Source organism: Macrobrachium rosenbergii, chromosome 54 (assembly GCF_040412425.1).
Source record: "Macrobrachium rosenbergii isolate ZJJX-2024 chromosome 54, ASM4041242v1, whole genome shotgun sequence".
Classification (NCBI taxonomy): Eukaryota; Metazoa; Arthropoda; class Malacostraca; order Decapoda; family Palaemonidae; genus Macrobrachium; species Macrobrachium rosenbergii.
In genome coordinates this window covers 47,169,516-47,189,541 of record NC_089794.1, presented here as the reverse complement: position 1 = coordinate 47,189,541, position 20,026 = coordinate 47,169,516, and the positions used below count along the sequence as shown (strand labels likewise).

General features: G+C 42.7%; 1 protein-coding gene across 1 annotated transcript in view; it reads right to left on the bottom strand.

The window, feature by feature from the left end:
- Positions 1 to 20,026, bottom strand: part of swm (Zinc finger protein swm) — a 203,425-nt gene that overhangs the window by 48,029 nt on the left and 135,370 nt on the right. Inside the window, 2 exon segments of the mRNA XM_067098233.1 lie at positions 3,488 to 3,763; positions 8,941 to 9,127. Coding sequence (XP_066954334.1) covers positions 3,488 to 3,763; positions 8,941 to 9,127 — 463 coding nt within the window.

Here is a 20,026-nt window from a genome sequence, read left to right as displayed (position 1 = left end):
ATATATATATTATTAAAAAGTCAATTAAAAAGAAATTTCCTATGAAAAAGGGTCTAGCCTGACGTATATATATTATATATATATATAATATATATATATATATATATATAAATATATATATATATATATAATATATATATATATATATATATATATATATATATATATATATATATATATATATATATATATATATAGACTGACATTAATGCCTCATAAAATGAAGTTATTTTAGCTATAGGAGTGAGGGGATTTGAGTGAACACTTGAGATGTCGTCTGAGAGGCCAAAGAGCGCGAAATCAGTAAGATTTAGCTGGCGCTGGGACTCTGAGAAGAGACAGGTGTTTAGACGCTGACATGGGACACCTGAGAGAATGTCCTGGAAGACGAACCTTAGATAATTCCTGGAGTCCAGATGGACGGGAAGGTGGAAGCATGCGTCCTGCATATCCAAGGTTATCCAATCACCCTGGTGAATGGATGAACAGACTGACTGGTTCATCTCCACCTAAACTTCATCTGTTGGATGAAGAGAACAAGGTCGCTTATGCTGAGGACTGGTCTGCAAACCCCACTGATTTGTGGATCAAAAACAGACGGTAGTAGAAGCCCTCTGAGTTGATGTCCTCGACTTCTTCAATGGCTCTCTTTCGAAGGACAGAGGAGACCTCCTCCAAAAGGGCCAAAAATTTTTCCGAGACTTTGAGTAGGCCATCAAAATAATGGGACCAAAGGGGGGGTCTCCATAAATGGAATGGAGTAGCCCTCCCTCAGAACCTAGGCAATCCACTGTTCTCTCTCTCTGATACTCCACTTCTTCCAAAATTTGAGAAGACTGGCTTCCAATTGCACATGAAGGACTTCTTCCTAATTTTTTGGGCAAGGGCTTGAGCCATTCTTGATAGTTCTGGCCGAGAAGTGGACACTGGAACAGGTCCTAGACTGGACTTGGGCTTACTCCCACAAAAGGGTTGTTGCTGGAGAGGAGAGACCGTCTTAGGAACAAACGTGGATGAATCCTTGGGGCGTATGGAAGAATGCATCAGATGATCCTGCATCGAATTCTATTAGAGGTCCGACTTCTGGGCCTGAGCAGCTCCTTTAGTGGAACGGAAGCAGAGGTCCGACTTCTGGGCCTGAATGACTCTTTTAGTGGAACAGGAGCACCAAAAACTTCTCTTTTCTTCATAACCTCCAAAGAGGAAAGAGCTAAAAGCTCAAAAGACTTGTCCCTGGTGGACTTATCTACATGAGAAAGGACTCCTAGCCAGTCAGGCAAAGTCCCCAACTAAATCATGCAATCTTCAGTCTCTTTGGCTAGCACTCTAACTATTCAGTCCAAGAAACTAAAAGCTTCAAACATCTCAAAGAAGGCTTTGACAAGGAGGTCAAGTTCTGCCGATGAAAAACATAATTTTCACCAATGAAAACGCCGAGCGTCAGGAAGGAGGAGCTTCCCTGGTGGTGTAGGGAGGAAACCACCTATGGATTAAGTGCAAGGGAGGAAAGATAAAGGAACCCTTACCTTGCTCCCTCTTAACAGAAAACTAAATTGCAATCTCCTTGAGTGCCTTCCTAGAAGACGAGGAAAGCACCATTGGGGGAAGCCTAGGATTGTCATCTAGAGGTCTCCTCATCAGGAAAGCTGAGGTAGGCGAGACCAGGGGCTAGCTGAAGCCGAAAAAGAATGGAAAGCTCATCCGTAAATACTGAAGGAGAGCTCCTTAGTCTAGGAGATCTGCGGTCGCAGGACAAAGATCTTCACCTAGGAGAACCGGCAGGACGAGAGGCCACCTCCTCCACTTGCATAACACTTTCTCTTGTCAAGACGCCTTTTCAGTGGCTGTCTGCCGATACCTGGGGATGCGCAACAGGTTCGACTGTGGGAGCAACTACCTGTGGGCCAACCCCATCGCCCTCCATTGGACTTTCAGTATGTCTTCTCCCAGGTTCAGGGGAGCAGGACAGTGACCTTGGTTTAGGAGAACCGACAGGACGAGTAGTCACCTCCTCCACTTGCACAACACTATCACTTTTCACTCTGCGGGAAGTGGTGCTGTCTAAATACGTTTTCCCACACCTAACTCCACCACTGTATTCACTAGTAGGATAATTTTCTTGTGAAACCTAGACTCCAGACTGGCAATGGCATCGGGTGCAGAAGTGAGGGAGCTAGGTGCGGGAGTAGGTGGATTAAAAGTAGGAGGGCTAGTATTAGGAGAAAAATTAGGAAGACGGGAAGAAGGAATAGCAGAGCTATCTTCTAATCTAGGCTAGGGTAGAACACTAGGCTAAGGGAAGCCCATTTCTAGGCTCTAGAGGCTGCTTTCCTTTTCCTATCCCTCTCTAACTTGTCTAGTTGAGATTAAGTACCTTCTACTCTTGCTAATCATTACATATAGCAATTTTCTCCCCAATATATTTCTGCCCACTACATTTACTGCAAATTGCATGAGAATCATATGAAGATTTGATTAATCTTGTTTTGCAACTTTTGCTACAATAGCTAAACTAAGTGAACTTGAAGCAGACATAACAATAGCCAAAGAACTACAAAAAATGATCCTGAAAGCTATTAAAGCTTGAAGGCTACTCAAATAAGCGATAATACTTCACCGAAATGCAACCATACAACCGAAAATCAGTAAACAAAAGCTGCAGCAAACCCCCAGTGTTAATCAAGAGCACGGCAGAAACAGAATGACGCTGCCGCCAAGTTGTTCCAACACTCCCATTAAGTGGGCAGGGCTTGTCACCTACACTAAAGTGCTACCATGATTTTTAAATTAGAGGCTGCCGCGCGAGTTAGAAACTATAGCTATGTAATTACTCGGTAATACATCTCGCTGCTTCCATACCTCTAGCTGTTTCAGTTTTGTTCCCATGGCACACACACACACACACACATCAACTCCATGTACTCAGTGATACTATACATGTAGTCTCTTGTCCTAATACTGTACTATATTTTTGCTTCTCTGACTGTCATAGTTTCATACTGGAGACAAATGAATCTATCACTTTCATTCCAAATTTTGGAAGAGCATATTTTCATCATTACAGTTTGTCCTATAAATTCCACTAAGATGTTTTTAAAAAATTTTAACATAGTCACCATCATGTGATAAAATCAAACATGTTTTTTGTGTTACATTATTTCCACTTAATTCTCTATACAGTACTTAAAAAGATGTTGACTGGTTTTTCTAAACACTTCATATCAAGTGTTCATTGCTGCAGTGGGTTATGAAAAGAATCTTTGTAGATCTTTTGCCAAGCAGTTTATACTCTAATCCAAATAAGCTGTGAAACCATTTTACCTGACTGCACCATAATCTCTCCTAGCTTCCAAAAAAATATTGCAAGTAAATTACGACTTCCCTGGATATCCAAACAAGGTAAACACACAAATGCAGTCTATACAACAAATCATACCATTTACAATGATAAAAAATGTCGAGATGCAGTGGACAATGTCAAACTCACCAAGGTATCTTCTGGAGAGAGTAAGGGGGTAGTAGAGTGAGGGGTAACACTTGTAAAGGTGTGAGTGGACACATGCTTATTTCCTATTACCCCAGTTGCAGTGGCCTGCGTACGAGGTGGGAGGGAAGCTTCGAAGGACCAGGTTAAAGTCAACAGACGGTCTCCTAACGTTCTGCCCTCAACCATTGCCTTCTCGGCTTCTCTTCTAGCAGAATATTGGATTGTTACCGCTGGAGTCTGGTCATCCCACACATAGTTAGTCACTGATCCTAAGCCCTGAGGAGAAATGTGGGAAATACTTGAAATAAAGAAAATTAACCAAATATGATTTTATCATACTCCATCAAAGCTACTTCATTTTAAGCCATTTTCTAATTCCCTTCCCAAACTGCTGAAAAGCAACCTCTATTCCCTTGCAGATAAAAGTTGTTAAGACATAATTAAGATTAACCAATGTATAGGAATTTGGGGAAAAAAAATTTTCTTTTAATTATGCCCACTGGTCATCCCTGAAAGAGATGACTGCTGTAGCAATAATTTTCATGAGTAGGTGACAAAACTTTTCTATGGTACAAAAATGTTTTATCAATATGAACCAAGCAGCACGGACTGTCATTTGCTGGATACATTCTTTAATAATTTTTTGTAACCAAGATGAATATGCAATACAATGTTAAGGCCATGCCCAACAGTCTCTAAAATAAGGTAAAGGTTGCATTTCTTGCAGAGCAAACTATTCCAGTCATTACTACCTAGATGGGAAAAGCAAATTTATAAAGTTCCTCGATTATCCAAATCTTTATTAACTGGCACACAACATTATCCAACAGCACCGGATCAAGGACCAAAGATATGTAACATACTTTATATAAATTTTAAAAATTTTGAAAAAACCACTCTCCAATGGTTGGCAATGCTGCATGGCCTAAGGAATTGCTGGTAACACTGCTTACACTCATGAAGAGACTGAGAAAGGGGGTGGGAGGGGCTCAGATGGCTGAGCACCATGGGAGGGGAGCAGCAGTAAGGCTAGAAGAACTCACACGCAGAAAGAGTTGTTTTAGGTGGGTGGAGCAGGGAAGTAGTTTCCCTGGCTGGGAAGGGGGGGGGGTTGAAAATGCATGGTAGGATGAGTGGAGAAGGGAAGGGAGGTGTTTAACTTTAAGAGCTTTTTTTTTTCGTTTATGCTTTTCCACATTTTATTAAAGGTTGTGTAAAGTGAAAAAAATGGATATGGTACAGAAAAAGAGAGGATAACTAAGGTGTTGCATACATTAAAGCCTATAACACACTCTCTCCTTTCGTTTATAATTTTATTTCACACTAAATTATTATTTTTATTTTCACAGCATAAAAGATGAAAAAACAATTAAATTTACTACCCAAAAGAGATAAACACATATGATATCCTAAGCGTATGCACATGCGCACACACACCTTTGCTCTGGTTGATGGCATCAAGATGGAAGCTATAAATAACATGTGTTGCCAAAATCTACAAATTTGCATTTTAAATATTTTTAATTAAACATGAAATATCAACATTGATAAAATATTCTTTTGTGTACTGTTATTATGATAGGTGTGATAATCATACTTAGAGTCAACTAAACTGGTAATGAAATACTGTACAGTAAATCAAGCAAAGCAAAAAAATTAAATAGACATGTGATACCGCACTAAGAATCACGCACACAAGGCAAAAGAAGTGCGTAGGGAGATTGTTATTGGCTTAAAAGCACGTCACTTAACATGTTATGAAATGTTACTTTGTTTATTGCTTTTTACTGGCTGATATGGATATATATCAGTTTAACAGCATATGGTAGAAGGTTCAAAGGTGGACAAGCACTCATGTTTTTTGTAAGCTTTCTTGTTATTGCCAGAAACATACAGTCACTGTGATTTTCTTATTTTTAATGGCTGATAGGTATATGCATCATAAACATATCTTACACTACTTGGCTACATCTGGAGAGTATCAATGCAATTGGTAGCAAAGACTATTTGCCCTCTTTGCACAGATGTGCATAATCAGTCACTTGTTTGAACTGTTCACATGCATTACTAATGTGATGATGTACCACAAGCATGGGGCTTTCACTGCAATGCTGCACCACTTGCAGGTCCTGCTTGTGTTTTGTGCGGTACTGTGTATTTTTTGTATGGCACAACCTTGTCTGGCGAGACAGGTGTTGACCAACAGAAACTAGAAATCGTTGGGAGATTGGAGGCAGGTTGGTCTAGGTCATGTACCATGGAGGAGTACGGCATTGCTTGGTCAATCTTGCATGATCTCAAGGCTTCCCAGGGCAGGCTGAAGAAGTATGCAATGGACTTTGGGAAGAAGGCAGCCAAGAGTCAAACCCATAAGGCCATGGCAAAATGGTGTTATGAGGACACTGACCAGTCTACCTTGATCTGGTTTTGTCAACAAATGACTCCTGGCTTGAACATACATGGTGACGAATTGAAGGCTGCAGCTACAAAGTTCGCAGGCTCGCATGAGTTTGCGGACTTTAAGGTATCCGCAGGTTGGTGGTTTTAATTCAAAATTCAACTTGGATTTCTAACAAGGTGACTCTTGGCAGAACTTTGGATATTCCTGTGGAGGGAATAGAGGAATTTTTGCCAGACATTGCAAGACCTGATGAGAAAGGAAGGTACAGTACTGTATTATTTTAGGACAAATCTACAATGCTGACAAAACTGGTCTATTCCATCACTCCTCACCCACTAACACCTTGGCTGATGAGTAGGAAAAGAATTTACCCTGTCGAAAGTTTTCCAAGCAATGCATTTCCGCTTTATTATGTGCATATGCTACTGGTGGGCACTGTCGCAAACAAGTGATAGTTGGACACACAAAGAACTCGTGTCCTGCGCTGGTTGATGTATAGGCTACCAGTGATTTGGCATCATTTGGTGAAGGTTTGATTCACTGCCAAGATCGTAACCAGTTGATTCAATAATAATTTTTTTAAGGTTATTCATCATTATACACAGGACCTTGGCATTGCTAGACATTGGGCATAGGCTTTCCTTCTCAAGGACAATGCGCCTGCACATCCTAATACAGCCCAGTTGGGATGTGACAATGGTCGTGATCCTGGATCATGTATTTCCCTCCTAATACGACTGCATTCATTAAGCCAGCTGACCAAGGTGTTACTGTTGCAACAAAATGGCTATACCAGAGGAAGTTCCTGGAGTAGGTGATAGTAGTACTGGAGGACGTGGAGAAGGAACAAGGCTTGGATATCATGGTGGAACTGACACTGGAGAATCTTCGCTAGTATTTGCTGAAGTCTGCCCATCTACAACTTTGCAAATGCTTGAAAAGACGTCCCTGTAAAGACCCCCTCAACCACACCTGGAACTGTATGCTGAATGGAGAAGAAGGCAGATGGACTTAAAGGGGTCTGAAGTCAACAACTTCCGTGCCACACTTGCAACTGGAGGTGACGATATTCCTGAGGATGATGTGCAAAGAGTGGCTGAATGACAGTGGTGGCGACCCTTGCTACCAACTACTCGTCAACAGCAAGATAGTTGCTGCAGTTGCTGGTAGTGATGAAGAAGAGACTGAAGACAACAAAGACGAGGATGAGGCTGTTCCACAACAAATGCCCTCATACAAGCACAAGCACATGGCCTTCAATATGGTTACTGAGGTATTGGAGAACACCAACATGGATCCCAACGATTTCTCTGGGGTCTTGAACATGGCTGCAGAACTGCGAGAGTATAGAAGGATTGTCACTGAGAAGCGGAATAATCAAAGTACCCTTGACAGCTTTGTCAGATCCAAAACCCGTGCACCCAAGCCCATCGCCATCCATTTCATCAGTTAGTCAGTCCTTCAGCTTGGAACTGCAGGCAAGTGCTTCTGCTGCCTTTGTTGATATGCAGGATTTCTTCAATCAACAATCTGATGTGCCACTGGCCCACTTCAGTGTCCCTAACCCTCCAAGTTTCTCTATGCCTCTTCCAACCACTTCATCACTTAATGTCTCCTGGGAGTCACGAGGGGCACAGAAAGAAGAAGATGAGGGTCTCGACAACACAGTCAAGCTGGTGGAGGGGAAGGAGGTGGAGGAGGGCTTTTAAACCTCCTCACAAGTTTTTTTTATAAAGTCCTGCCATTGTAAGCACCAAGGGCAGTACACACAGGTAAGTAACAGAGAAAAATTATCTTTATATTTCTAGGACTTTTTTTGTGTATGACGCATTTTACAGTTTGGGGAAAATGAAAAAAATTGTTTGCATAATCTATTGTATTACATGTTGTGTATAAGAGGGGAAAAAAAAAAAAGTTTTACTCTTTTAAAGAGCTTGGGAAAAATGAAAAAAAAAATTGCTTGTGTAGCCTATCATATAGTGTGTTGCACACATGAGAAAAGAAGTAAAAAACGGGCTGAAGTTTCTTCATAGCAATCGAGTTTTCTGTACAATGTATGATGCTGTATGAAATTCTCAGCCACGGCTCGGTGATGGCCTGTGTTGTTGGCACCTACAGCACTGTCAGATGTATGATCATGTCTAACTTTAACCTCAAATAAAAAAACTACTGAGTCTAGAGGGCTGCAATTTGGTATGTTTGATGACTGGAGGGTGGATGATCAACACACCAATTTGCAGCCCTCTAGCCTTGGTAGTTTTTAAGATCTGAGGGCAGAAAGAAAAAAAGGGGATGGTCAGACAATAGCCATCTCAATAATTTTGTTTTACAGAAAACTAAGAGGTTTACATTTTTTGTGTACTATGCACTTTACAGTGTTTACGAAAATGAAAAAATTGTGCAACCTATCGAATTATGTTGCATACGAGAAAAAACATTTACTTTTTTTTTGACGAGTATGATGTATTTTACAGTGTTTGGAGGGAAAATTAAAAACATTGTTTGTGTTACCTACCATACTGCATGTTGCATGAGAAAAAAAAGCTTAGCTTTTTTTTTAAGTGTATTTATGGTGTATATTGTTACAAATATGGGAAAATAAGGTAGATAATTGCTTTATGTATCAAGTTTTCAGTTTAAAGTGATATGGTTGTTGTTCATAAGCCTATTTAGTATTTACGGTCATGCAGTATTGACAACATGGGGGAGTAAAGGTAAGGAGTTCCATTTGAACACCCGTAAATTTTTACAAACATGGCCTTGGCTTTATTAATCCGGATAATCAAGGGATTACTTTAATAAAAAAAAAAAACTTAACTGGCAATTGGGAAACATTATCATTCTCTTCATTTAACTAGTTATGATAGACCACTATCAGACACAAAATAAGTAAAACCTGACAGAAAATATGAGAAACTCAAGAACTTCAAGGTAATAATTTAAATTTATTCCAAGAATCCCTTATCTCATTCAACAACAAATAACCTTCAATAAGGAATAAGCTCAACACTTTTTTGTCTTTTGAGTAAAGAACATGCACCAATCTACTTACAGAAAAGTGAGCAAGAACCTCCTCTTTATCTTCTCGTTCAAAACCAGAAGCATGTATTTTGGTTGTTCTTCTGTCAACTGAAGAGGAATAGTAACCAAATCCTCTAGTTCCCCTACCTCTACCTCTTCCTCTGCCAGCACCCCTAACCAAGGTCATTCCACGACCACGTGTTCCACTGTAAACACCCCTAAAATGAAAAAAAGTAGTTCCATGATTAGGAGAGTAGTAATCATTACTTTTAAGAAAATGGTTCTTAAATTATGGAATTGTTTAATAATTATCCATCATGCTATAATAATAAGTGCATTATCATCATTATTAATTAGTTCAGCCAGTAACCCGAGTGATTTTTGTAACTTTCACCAACAGCCCAAAAGGAGTTGTTTGTATTTAATAAATTAAGTCTCATTGGATAAATTCCAACTCCTTAAAAATTCCATAACAGGATTAATTGAGTGAATTAATTTTCTCATAAATTTGTTGATTTTGTGGTGTCATGGTTTTCTCCACAGAAAATCTATGGGTCATGCAGATTATTCATCATATAACCATGAGTCATGAGGGTTATTCCTCAAACACCCATAGGTCATATAAGTTACTCATCACGTACTCATGAGTCCACAAGTGACTAATTTGAAGGACAAAATTATTCTGAAATGATATTGGCTTTTTAATTAATGCTGCATTAAAACAATTTAACTTTTTTTTTCAGATTCATTATTCCACAAGGCTTGCCATATATTAATGATAATGGGTTCTAAGACTGGAACAGTCATAGTAGTTGTAGCTTTGGTTGCTACATCAGCAGCTTCATTTTCCTTGATGCCCACATAAGTTGTAATAAAAAACTTTCAACATTTACACCAGCTATGTAATGAAAATTACATTTTTATAATAAAATAAAGCTTTACATATACTTACCAAATAATTACATAGCTATTAGCTATTAGTTCACTTTACACAGCAGCTTGAATTCAAAATTTCGCGGGTAACACTTTGCACATCAGTGTAGGTGACCAGTTCCGCACACTAGCAGGAATATTAGGAACAACTTTAGCAGATAACTTCAATCTGTTCATGCCTTATGTCCATCAGTAGGGAGCATCAGTGGGGAGGAGGGTGGGCTCTGATCATGTAATTACTTGGTAAGTAAATATAAAACTTTACTTTTTTATAAAAATGTCATTTTTATGTAACTTACCAAGTAATTACATAGTTGATTCCCACATTGATAGGAGGTGGGATACATGGACATATTCTACTCCAAAACCATTTATGTAATGAATTTGAAAATAGAAAAAACTGCTAGCATTGAAAACCAATGCTTGTTGTTACCTATCAGCTAAGAGAGCTACTGGGATACTACCTCTGGTAGGTACTCATCTTAACTCGTAGTGGCGTAGTGGTATAGCCATGGGTCGCCTCCTACTTAGTGGGAACTTTGCAGCGAAGGAAGTACTCTGATGGCTAGCAAAGCATGATAGGTGCTCGCCCTTGCCCTGGGCATAGCACCAAAATAAAATTAACCAGACAACATTGACATCTACACTGAGATAAAACCACAACCCATCCCCTGAGGGTGGTGGGTGCTTCAGGTATAATGTACCCCCTGACTCTGCAAAAAACTTCACACCTTACTACAAGATGAAGAGACAGTAGGAAAAAACAATCCTATGCTTCCTTCCGTGATACATTGGTCACTAGAAATGGTCTCAAGGCACTGAAAGATTCAACACTGTTTAACTTTTATTAAAAATAGTGAGAAATGAAGAATAATTACATTTCCCGTAGTTCGAAGGCAGAATGGCATACGAGGCATAAAATGTATGCAAGCCAAAGAGGCAGAGGCTACCAAGACATCCTTAGCTTTACTTAAAAGAGGGCAAACTGCTCTCTTAATTCTGAGTGTGTCCCAAGTTAGAAGTCCATGAGGGCAATATGTTCTTGTCAGTGAATGAAACAGATCTTGCCATAGAATAGAAGTAAAGGATAAATGAGCCTGAAAGCTAAGTAGGAAGAAGCTGCTCTGATGTCCTTGACTTTCACTTAAAAGGCAAAATGTTTCCTGAAGCATTCAAAAATAAGCCCTTTCAGGATGTGATCTTAGTCTGATTCTGTTTATGCAAAAATCTTAAAGCTGTAGCTAGACAGAAAGTTCTCTCTTCTTCAGTCAGTGATGACCATTAACTTCCTAAAGGAGAAGGGACAGATCTAGAGCTTGAATAGATCCTCGTTATGGCTAAAATCCAGGGGTAAACGAGGAAGAAAGCGTCTCCCTGTGAAAATACCTTCTCTAAACAATGACTTGGATCTCACTAATGTGTCCTAGTCGAAGCCATGGGTCATTCAGAAGGGTGTCTTCCATGTAAGGTTGCCGAGAAGAGGAATGCAGGGGATCAAACAAGGGATTCATCAGTCATTCGGAATACATCCAGGCTCCAGAACACCAGATTCCTTCCTCACTTGGATGCAATAAAGAATAGATTAGGTCATCAAAAGCTAGGCCCCTGTGTTTAGGCACTTAGTTAAGCATAGATCAATACCCTTTACTGATGGAGGACGAAAGATGTAAATCTCCTCAAGTAAAGATCGGGTATCCGAAAATGGGCCATAGATGTCTCCAAGATGACGGGTAGAGACTGCAACCCCAGCTTCAAAAAAGGCTCACGTAGTTTGGCAGGGGGGGCTAGAAGAATGACATCAGCAACCACACTAGTTTAAGCAATAAGACTAGGAGAAAAACCTTGTACTGGTGCTTTCTGAAGCCTCGAAGGTTCCTTGAGGTGGCAAATAGGAACATACACATTCTGCCCCATGGACTCCACAGTTCCCGACAGACCAGGGGATGTAAGGAAGTACCCGACTTGACTGATATCGAATCTGATCTTTTAGCAGTATAGGTTCTCTTGCTTGGATAGAAAATTGAGAGAAAAAAAAGAGCCTTTCTTCTCTACATATACGCTAGGAATGAAATCTTGTCTAGAGAAAACTATCGCAGTCCAGGTGTAAATTAAGTTCAAGAAGCACTGAAGCTCCCAAGAGAAATGCTTGCAGCTCTCTAACATATGTGAGAAGGATCCAACATCCAGTGAGCAAGACCCAGAAAGTTTCTGGTTAACTTATGGGTTCCTTGACCAAGATTTGAGGTGTAAAGCAGAGGACTATGTCTGGGCTTAGAGGAAGAAGGGAGTTCCCTACTTCATCAATGTATGTACTGCCACCATTGCAGGTCCAAGTCATGAAGTTTGTCTAACTTGACTAATGTCTCAGTGGGCGACAGAGTCCCCAGTACAGTAGACTCATCCACTAATGTTCTGAGAAAGAAGAAAAAAAGGCAGTATATTAGCTGACCGTCTGAAACAAGCAGTGATGCTCTAGGCAGAAGGAAAGCAAAAATTCGGAGAGTTGAGACTGACATCCAAAAAAGCTGACCCTTGCAACAGACACTGTGTTCTGAGGAAGAGGTGATATAGGTCTGTAGGCAAAAACAAAGGCTCACTGCGATTTTGTCGCTCTCAAAGTAGAAATCGAGCACCAAAGCTCTCTCTTCTTGAAATTCCAACGAAAGAGTGGAAAGCTCTAAAACCCATCTCAACTGTCCTTGTCTATACAGGACAGGACTAAGAGACAATCCGAGGCAATGTCTCTCGGTAAACACTTGGGAGTCCTCTACCTTCTTCTCCCGTGCTCCTGCTGCTAGTCAAGAAAAAAACTTTTACAGGTACTTCAAAATTCTTGACAAAATCTCTGACAAGGAGGTCTTGTTCCATTGAAGAACCAGAGGGAGCATTCTTTGAGAGCAAAGTCCAAAGACACTTGTCTTGCTCCCTTTTCAAGAAAAGTCAAACTCCCAACTCCCTGAGAGACTTCTTGGAGAATGAAGAAAAATGCCAGAGGAGGGAGATTACTTTAACAAGCTCATAAATTCGGGGCACAAAAGTCCCTGTCCACAAAAGACAGGACTCCGAGACACTAATTTCACTAAAAAGGGAGCAAAGTTGGCTTGTCTTGAACCCTGGGCAAAGGTGGAACAGACTGAAGAGAGCCAAAACGCTTGTGAGCAGTCTGTATGGCGCTCAGAGGCGGGAGTTTCATACTGAAGAGTTGGCGCCTGGTGATCGGAGACTGGTGCTGGCCACTTGAAAAGCTGAGGCCAGGCATTCAATCAGAGACTGGCACTCAAGAAAGAACAATGTGTTCTTAGCAAAGATAGGCGCCAAGTACTAAAGAGGAACTGGCACCAGACACTAGAAGGCTGGTGCCGGGCGCATGAGAGCAGACAATGGGAGCTCTGAGGGTTGGCACCAGGTACTAAAGAGAGCGCTGAGCACCTGGAAACTGGTGTCAGATGTCTGGGAACAGGCACTGAGAGAACAGGAACTGGTGCCAGACACTAGTAGGATGGCCCCAGGTAGTCAGGAAGACGTCAATTCAATGAGAGATGATAACACCACACATCTATCAAGACGCCTTTCCAGTGGCTGTTTGCCGATACCTGGGAATGTACTACAGGTTCGATTGAGGGGGCGACTACCAGTGGTCAAACCCCACCGACCTCCCTTGGACTTCCAGTATGCCTCCTCCCAGGTTTAGGGGAGTCTGACAGGGACCTTCGTCTAGGAGAGTCAGTGGGACGAGGAACCACCTCCTCCACTACACATCTGCCAAGATGCCTTTCCAGTGGTTTTCTGTTGATACCTGGGACTGTGCAACAGGTTTGACAGAGGGGGCAACTACCCGGGGGACTTCCCACCAGCCTCCATTGGACTTTCAGTATGACTCCTCCCAGGTCTAAGGAGTATGACAGTGGCTTAGGTCTAGGAGACCCGGCGGGCCAGATAATCACCTCCTCCACTGCACAACGCTCACTTTGCAAGGTTAATTTTCTGTTAACCATGACACAAGACTGGCGATGGTATGGGAAGGGAGCTAGGGAGCCAGGCATGGAAGCAAGTGGATAAACACACAGGGTTAGTGGAAGGAGAGAAAAAGGGTATGTCAGCTTTGTACATGCCTGGCTGGCTGCTACAGTTGCCGCCCGTGGGGGCACTTGGGCATTCGGGCACTTTGGGGTGCCTTGGCTGCACAGAGGACGGGTTGTCACCAGATGGTAGGATTCACCCGTGGGCTCTTTTGGGAGCCTTTGGCTGCTCAGAGCATGAGTTGGCAACAGACGGTAGCACTCGTAGTATGAGCTGGCGTCAGGCTGAAACAGGCACCAGTGGCTGCTTCTGGGTACTGGAAGTGTGGAATGTTCACGATCTGTGCATCAACCTAGATGCATGTGTCCTTGCACAGGAGACATGAGAAACTTGTCAGAAAAAGTTCCAACTTAGTAAATGTACTGACGAAGCGAGTACTCTACACAATATACTGACGAAGCAAATACTGGGACCAATTCTCGGCCGACGATAAAGTACTGTTAAAAGTTGTTACTTGTTGACACTTATCTAGGTCTCGCACCACTTCTAAAGTGCTTGCAGGGCCTCCATCATCAAATTAAAAGCTTATTCATCAGATGTGTTTCCCTGAGCATGCATCATCACACTCATGTTCCACATTCACTGTTTGATATTCCACATCACAGCACTGATACACAAAAAAGTTTTAAGTTCGTTTTGAAAGACTTCAAATCCTCAAACTGCCTCAGCTCAAGAGGAAGCTTGCTATATAATATAGGAGCTGCATATAAGCACCCGTCTCTCCTTATACTTTCTGCCCTTACACTTTCAATTCTCTGCAAGGGAAAATGTGAGGGTTAAGGTAATATTATTTACTGACGGTTAGCAAGTATACTAGGTTTGGTAAACAAATAAAAATGCAAATCTTTGGACTAAAGGAATGATGAAACATCCAAGAATTACTATTAAGGCAATTATACAACGACGGCTTGCAAACAGTCTACGCCCTGTAAACCCCACTGATGTAAAATTTGGACTAAAGGAATGGCGCAAGATGCAACAATTACTTTTAGGGCAAAGCCACATAGGCTGCTCACAAGTAGCCTAGGCAAAAAAAAAGCTTGCCTGTGTTACCCTAAAAGAATGACAAAACATTCAAGAATTACTTTAAGGCAAATAATCAACAGCTAGCAAGCGCCTATGCCCGGAAAACACCATTTGAAAATTAAATTAAGGCAAAATTATACTGAAGGCTTGCAAGTAATCTGGATAAGATGCAAGAATTACATTTTAAGGCAAAACTACATAGGCAGCACGCAAGTAGCCAAGGCAAAAAATGTTTTGCCTGAATTAGCCTAAAAGAACGAAGAAACACTGCGGAACTACTTTTAAAGCAATTATATTGGTGGCCTGCAAGTGTCTATGCCTGGAAAGTGCCATTCAAAAATCACAATTTTTGAAAGTATATTGTATTTTTCCTAACTATACAAACCTAAGGTCCTTTACATTAGGAATTACTCTCAGCGTAGGCTGGGAACGGCTGTTAAACTCTTGAGCATGGTGGTTAGGCAGTAACTACCGCCAGGTAGGCAGGAATACCCGCCTGCCCGGATGTAAACATTCCAGTTTGCCTTTCAGTCCAGGTTCAGATTGAGGGGTGGCATGAGGTGGGCATAATATGTAAGGTAAAGGACCTCAGGTTTGTATAGTTAGGAAAAATACAATTTACTTTCAAAAATTCTGATTTGTTCTGTCACGATATACAAAACGTCGGTCCTTTACATTAGGAAGACCCACTGGTTGGAGGGAGGAATCTGAGTGAGTCTCATGAACTGACTGGAGTTCTGCACACCTGGGCTGCAGCTGCTACTGGTCGAAAGAGTGAGGAGGAGTACCCGAGCCTCTAACATATTGGAGTGTAGGAACTGCAAGATCAAATGTCAGATACTGGACCTTTTCGCACGAGTGAGGAAATGTGACTCATACAAAATAAGCTGGAAGAATCTTAGAGCCGGAGGCAGTAAGGAAAAGCTGAGAGATAGGGTTTCCCTTATTGCCAGATTCTCCTTCCTCCCCTTGCTAGAGGAAGGAGTGGAATTGCTTCTATGATTCTAAGAGAAAAACAGAACGGGTGCTCAATGTGTAGTCTTACCGCATCAGCACCAGGTCCAGAACGTGTTGGTTCAAGTCCTATTCTCATCCTGAAGGAGGAGAAGTAGAAGGATGGGGAAGGAGGAGGGAGAGAGGCCAGTCATTCTTGGTATCCTTCTCACTTCCAGAACCAACACCTTAGGCGAGATGCTACTTGTCCTCTAGAAGGAGCTGGGTAAGAAAATACAACTTGTTAAGCAGCCACCACAGAGCCAAGGAAAAAAGGTTCCAAGGGCCTGTGGGCAAGACCATAGGAAGACAAGAGTGTGGTCTATGAGACCACGTCTTGCTTCCAGCCCGAGAGAAACTTCCGGAATGCGAGGGATGAACCAAGCCATCAGCTTTGTAAGCCCTCTGGTGGAAGGTACCGGTATCGTCATTGTCAGCTGCTGAGTACCTCCTTCGATCACTTCACGGAGCCAGGAGGAAGATGTGTCCTTAGACACTTCTTCCTTGGGAGAGAGAGTACTAGCGAAAATGTCGACAACATCCAGGTTAAGAGTGTCGAGCCTTTTCAGAAAGTACCACAGCTCCCTAAGGACAAAGTAACGAATGATCTGGATCATCGATACAAAGTCTGAGGAGGAGGGGAAACAAGGACGACTCGAATCCGACAGTAGATGCCAAAGGATTCAGAGTTCACCTACGACATCCGAGAAGGCTTCGAGGTATTGATCCCCTTCACCTGCTCTTCCATCTTCTATGCCAAGGCAGGAGCAAGATGAGAGATGGTCCTAAGAGGGCACATCTCTATCTGACGACTCTTCTAAGGGTGCATGCAGCATGGGACAGGAACCCTAAACGAGTCATATGCCAGCCAGGGAATAGTTCCCTGGGACAGCAAGACCGAAGAAGCTTCTCATCCGTAGCTAAATCTTGACTGAGGAGAAGAAGCTACATCAGATGGAAGACTAGGTCACAGGGGACTACGTTCCTCACAAACGAAAGGGAGAGAAGCAACCCTTGGCAGAGAAGACAAGGAAGTCCAGACTTGAAGAGCAACTCTGACCCAAGAAGGAGTTCCACAACGACACCCACCAGCAAAGATGGCTCCAGTCCCTGGGAGTGTTGCAGAGGACTTCAAGAGATATCCAGCTATAGCTGCTGCCGCTCGGCGAGAAAGCCTATGCTTGCAAGGGAAGCTGGAAGGTCTCCCAGTCCCGAACACAGCGGGATGTACTGCCCGAAGAACCGCTTCTTGTGTAGCTCTACAGGAGGCTGGGTCAAGCAGAACTCTTCTTGATGCCTCGGCTATCAGGTCGGGCGAGAGGCGAAGTCTTCCGGCATTTGTCTGTAACTCCGGGTGAGCAATGCTTGAGAACCCATAGCGAAACAGACAAATACGAAATGTACAGTCACCGCAAATAGAAATCGGACCTACTTGGCAACTGGTAGCATAAACATGGTTATCATCAAGGAAATAAATAAAACAAACATAATAGAGAATAGTAGCACCTATTTTAATATTTAGTCATATTCCCCTTGGCTTTAAGAACAAGTTTGAGTCGTTTAGGCATGCTGTCAGCCAGTTTCTGGAAGTATTGCAAAGACATTTCATTCTCCCAGATTGTGGTGATTTTTTGTTGCAGGCGCATGAGGGATGATGTGTTGCACGACTGAAGCTTCTTTTTCATGATTTTCCACCCATTTTCGATTGGGTTGAGGTCAGGACTGTTACCAGGCCACTGCAAGACCTCAATATTGTGATCAGTGAGCCACTTGGTAACTTTCTTGGCCTTATGACATGGAGCACCACCGGGCATGAAGACAGTGCAGCCGTGAGTCTCATATGAAGGCAGGAGGTGATCTTCAAGAACTTGAATGTAGCTGTCAGAATTCATTGTAACATTTTTTGGGAGGAAGTGCAATCCTCCACGACCTCTTAAACCACTGAAACATCCCCAAATCATGACAGATTCGGGGTGCTTGACGGTGGCAACTGTGTAGGCAGGGTCGAATCTGCTGACTGAAGATGGCGTCTTACTGTGGTAGAACGGCCCTGAATACACTGGAATGGTGATTCATCTGACCACATGACCTTCCTCCAGTCATCAGCTGTCCAGTGGATGTATTTCTTGGCGAAATTCAGTCGAGCTTTCTTCATACAATCTGTCAGAAGAGGTTTGCGTGCAGCACGGAGGATGGGCAGCTGGAGGTCCTTCTGGAGACGGTGTTGGATGCAGCGGATTGATACATCTTTTAAGAGGATTGGGTGACTTGTTTTTAGCTGAGAAGCTGTAAGACAAGGGTTTTACGTAGTTCTCTCACAAGAAGATGATCAGTGGCCTTGGAAGTCTTCCGTGGGCGCCCAGGATAAGGTTTTCTTGGGGAAACGACGTTGGGTGGTAGGTCACTAGCGGCAGCCAGCAGCAACATTACGGTTGACTTTGCTCGGCCAGTACATCTACAGATTTCTTTAATAGGCATTTTATCTTGCCTCCAGGCTAATATGCCAGCCTTCTCGTCCTTATTCATGTGTGCATGACCCATATTTAGGGAATATATAAAGAATTAAAAGGCAAGAAGTGCTCCAGTCCAAATACTGGGATCTTGGGGGCAGAGCAAATCAAAGCAATAACCTTTCAGTTTGCTGTCTGGGTCAGCACTGAGTCCTGAGGCACACACCTCCCACACACACTAGCACAGGAGAGTTGCCAGATATCACCAGCCAACTCTAGCTCAAACCATAGGGCAGGAAATGCAAATAGATTTCAGACATCTAAACAGTGGATTCTTATGGGTTAGGTCCGATTTCTATTTGCGGTGGCGCTAGATATCAAGTATCCCAAAAAGACAGCATGCCTCACCGTAGCAGCCCCTGGGTCTGGTATGAAGGAGCGAGAAAAAACTACCGACTTGTGCAGGGAGGCAACAGAAAGATGGTAGGGATTTCTCAGTCGAGCAGTCTCTTCATAAATCTTTGAGTGAGCAGCAAGTTTCTTCCCGATCACTCAAACCTGGGGCCAAGCTTGCCTGCCAATACATCACGACTGGGGATGCATCCGGCTAATTGAGATGTCGAGTGCGCTGTAGAACATTCGAGTACCTGCAAATGTTGACAGATGAAACAGGAGGAAAAAACAATTCCCTCCTGTTTGTTGACAAATGCTACTACAGTACTGTGGTTTGTTGTTCAACGAACCACTGAGTGTCGCAAAACTCATCCTGAATTCTCAGAAGGCCAGAAGCCTGCCTTGAGCCCAGGACAGTGATGAGAAGGTACTAATTGTCTCGGTCCCACACCTTCAAGGCAAAGTCTTATAGGTGTGCGCCTGTTCCTCGATCGGTGAATCTGTAAGTAGACACACGGTGTGAGGGGAATATGCAAGCATATTCGAAGGTTCCTTCAATCAAGCATTAGCCTAACTCCTTCCTCAGACTTCGAAGAGGAAAGAAGGATGGAGGAATGGAAGCAGACTTCCATTCTCCGCCATGGGGAAGCTTCTGCAAGATGACAGGATACCAAGACAATTAGCTCTAGCCAGGCTGGCATTTCCTGAATCGGGAGCACGGGAGAGGAAGTGGAATGAAAAGAATTGCTGAGACCTAAGGGAAATAGATACTTCTTCTGAAGGAATCCATTCCCAGGTCTCGGCAATGTCGCTGCCAGCTCCCGAGACTTGATAAGTATCATATCATCCAGGAATCTGCAGTAGGAGAACTTCTTCCCGGTTGATACTTCTTTCTCTCTTCTCTTCTTCCCTCCTCCCTTATGTGAAAGAGGATGGAAAGAGACACGGTTATGCACACTTTCCAAGAAGGGTACGAGAGGGCTATGTTCCGCAATCTTCTATCGAAGCCTGGGACTTCTTAGGAGTTGAGGGGGCTGGCTTGAACTCGAGGTCGAGTTGAGATGACTAAGACCCCAAGGTCTTGGCCATTGTTCAAAGGACAAGGCAGTGCCCTGGTACAAACCTTGATTACCGAGGTATCTGGCAAATCTCTGCAAGAGAAAGGCAGAACCAAGTAGGTTTGTTCCTAAGGGTCGAGCCAACTCGGGACTTAAGAAACCGGAGATCCGAATTGGGACAAAG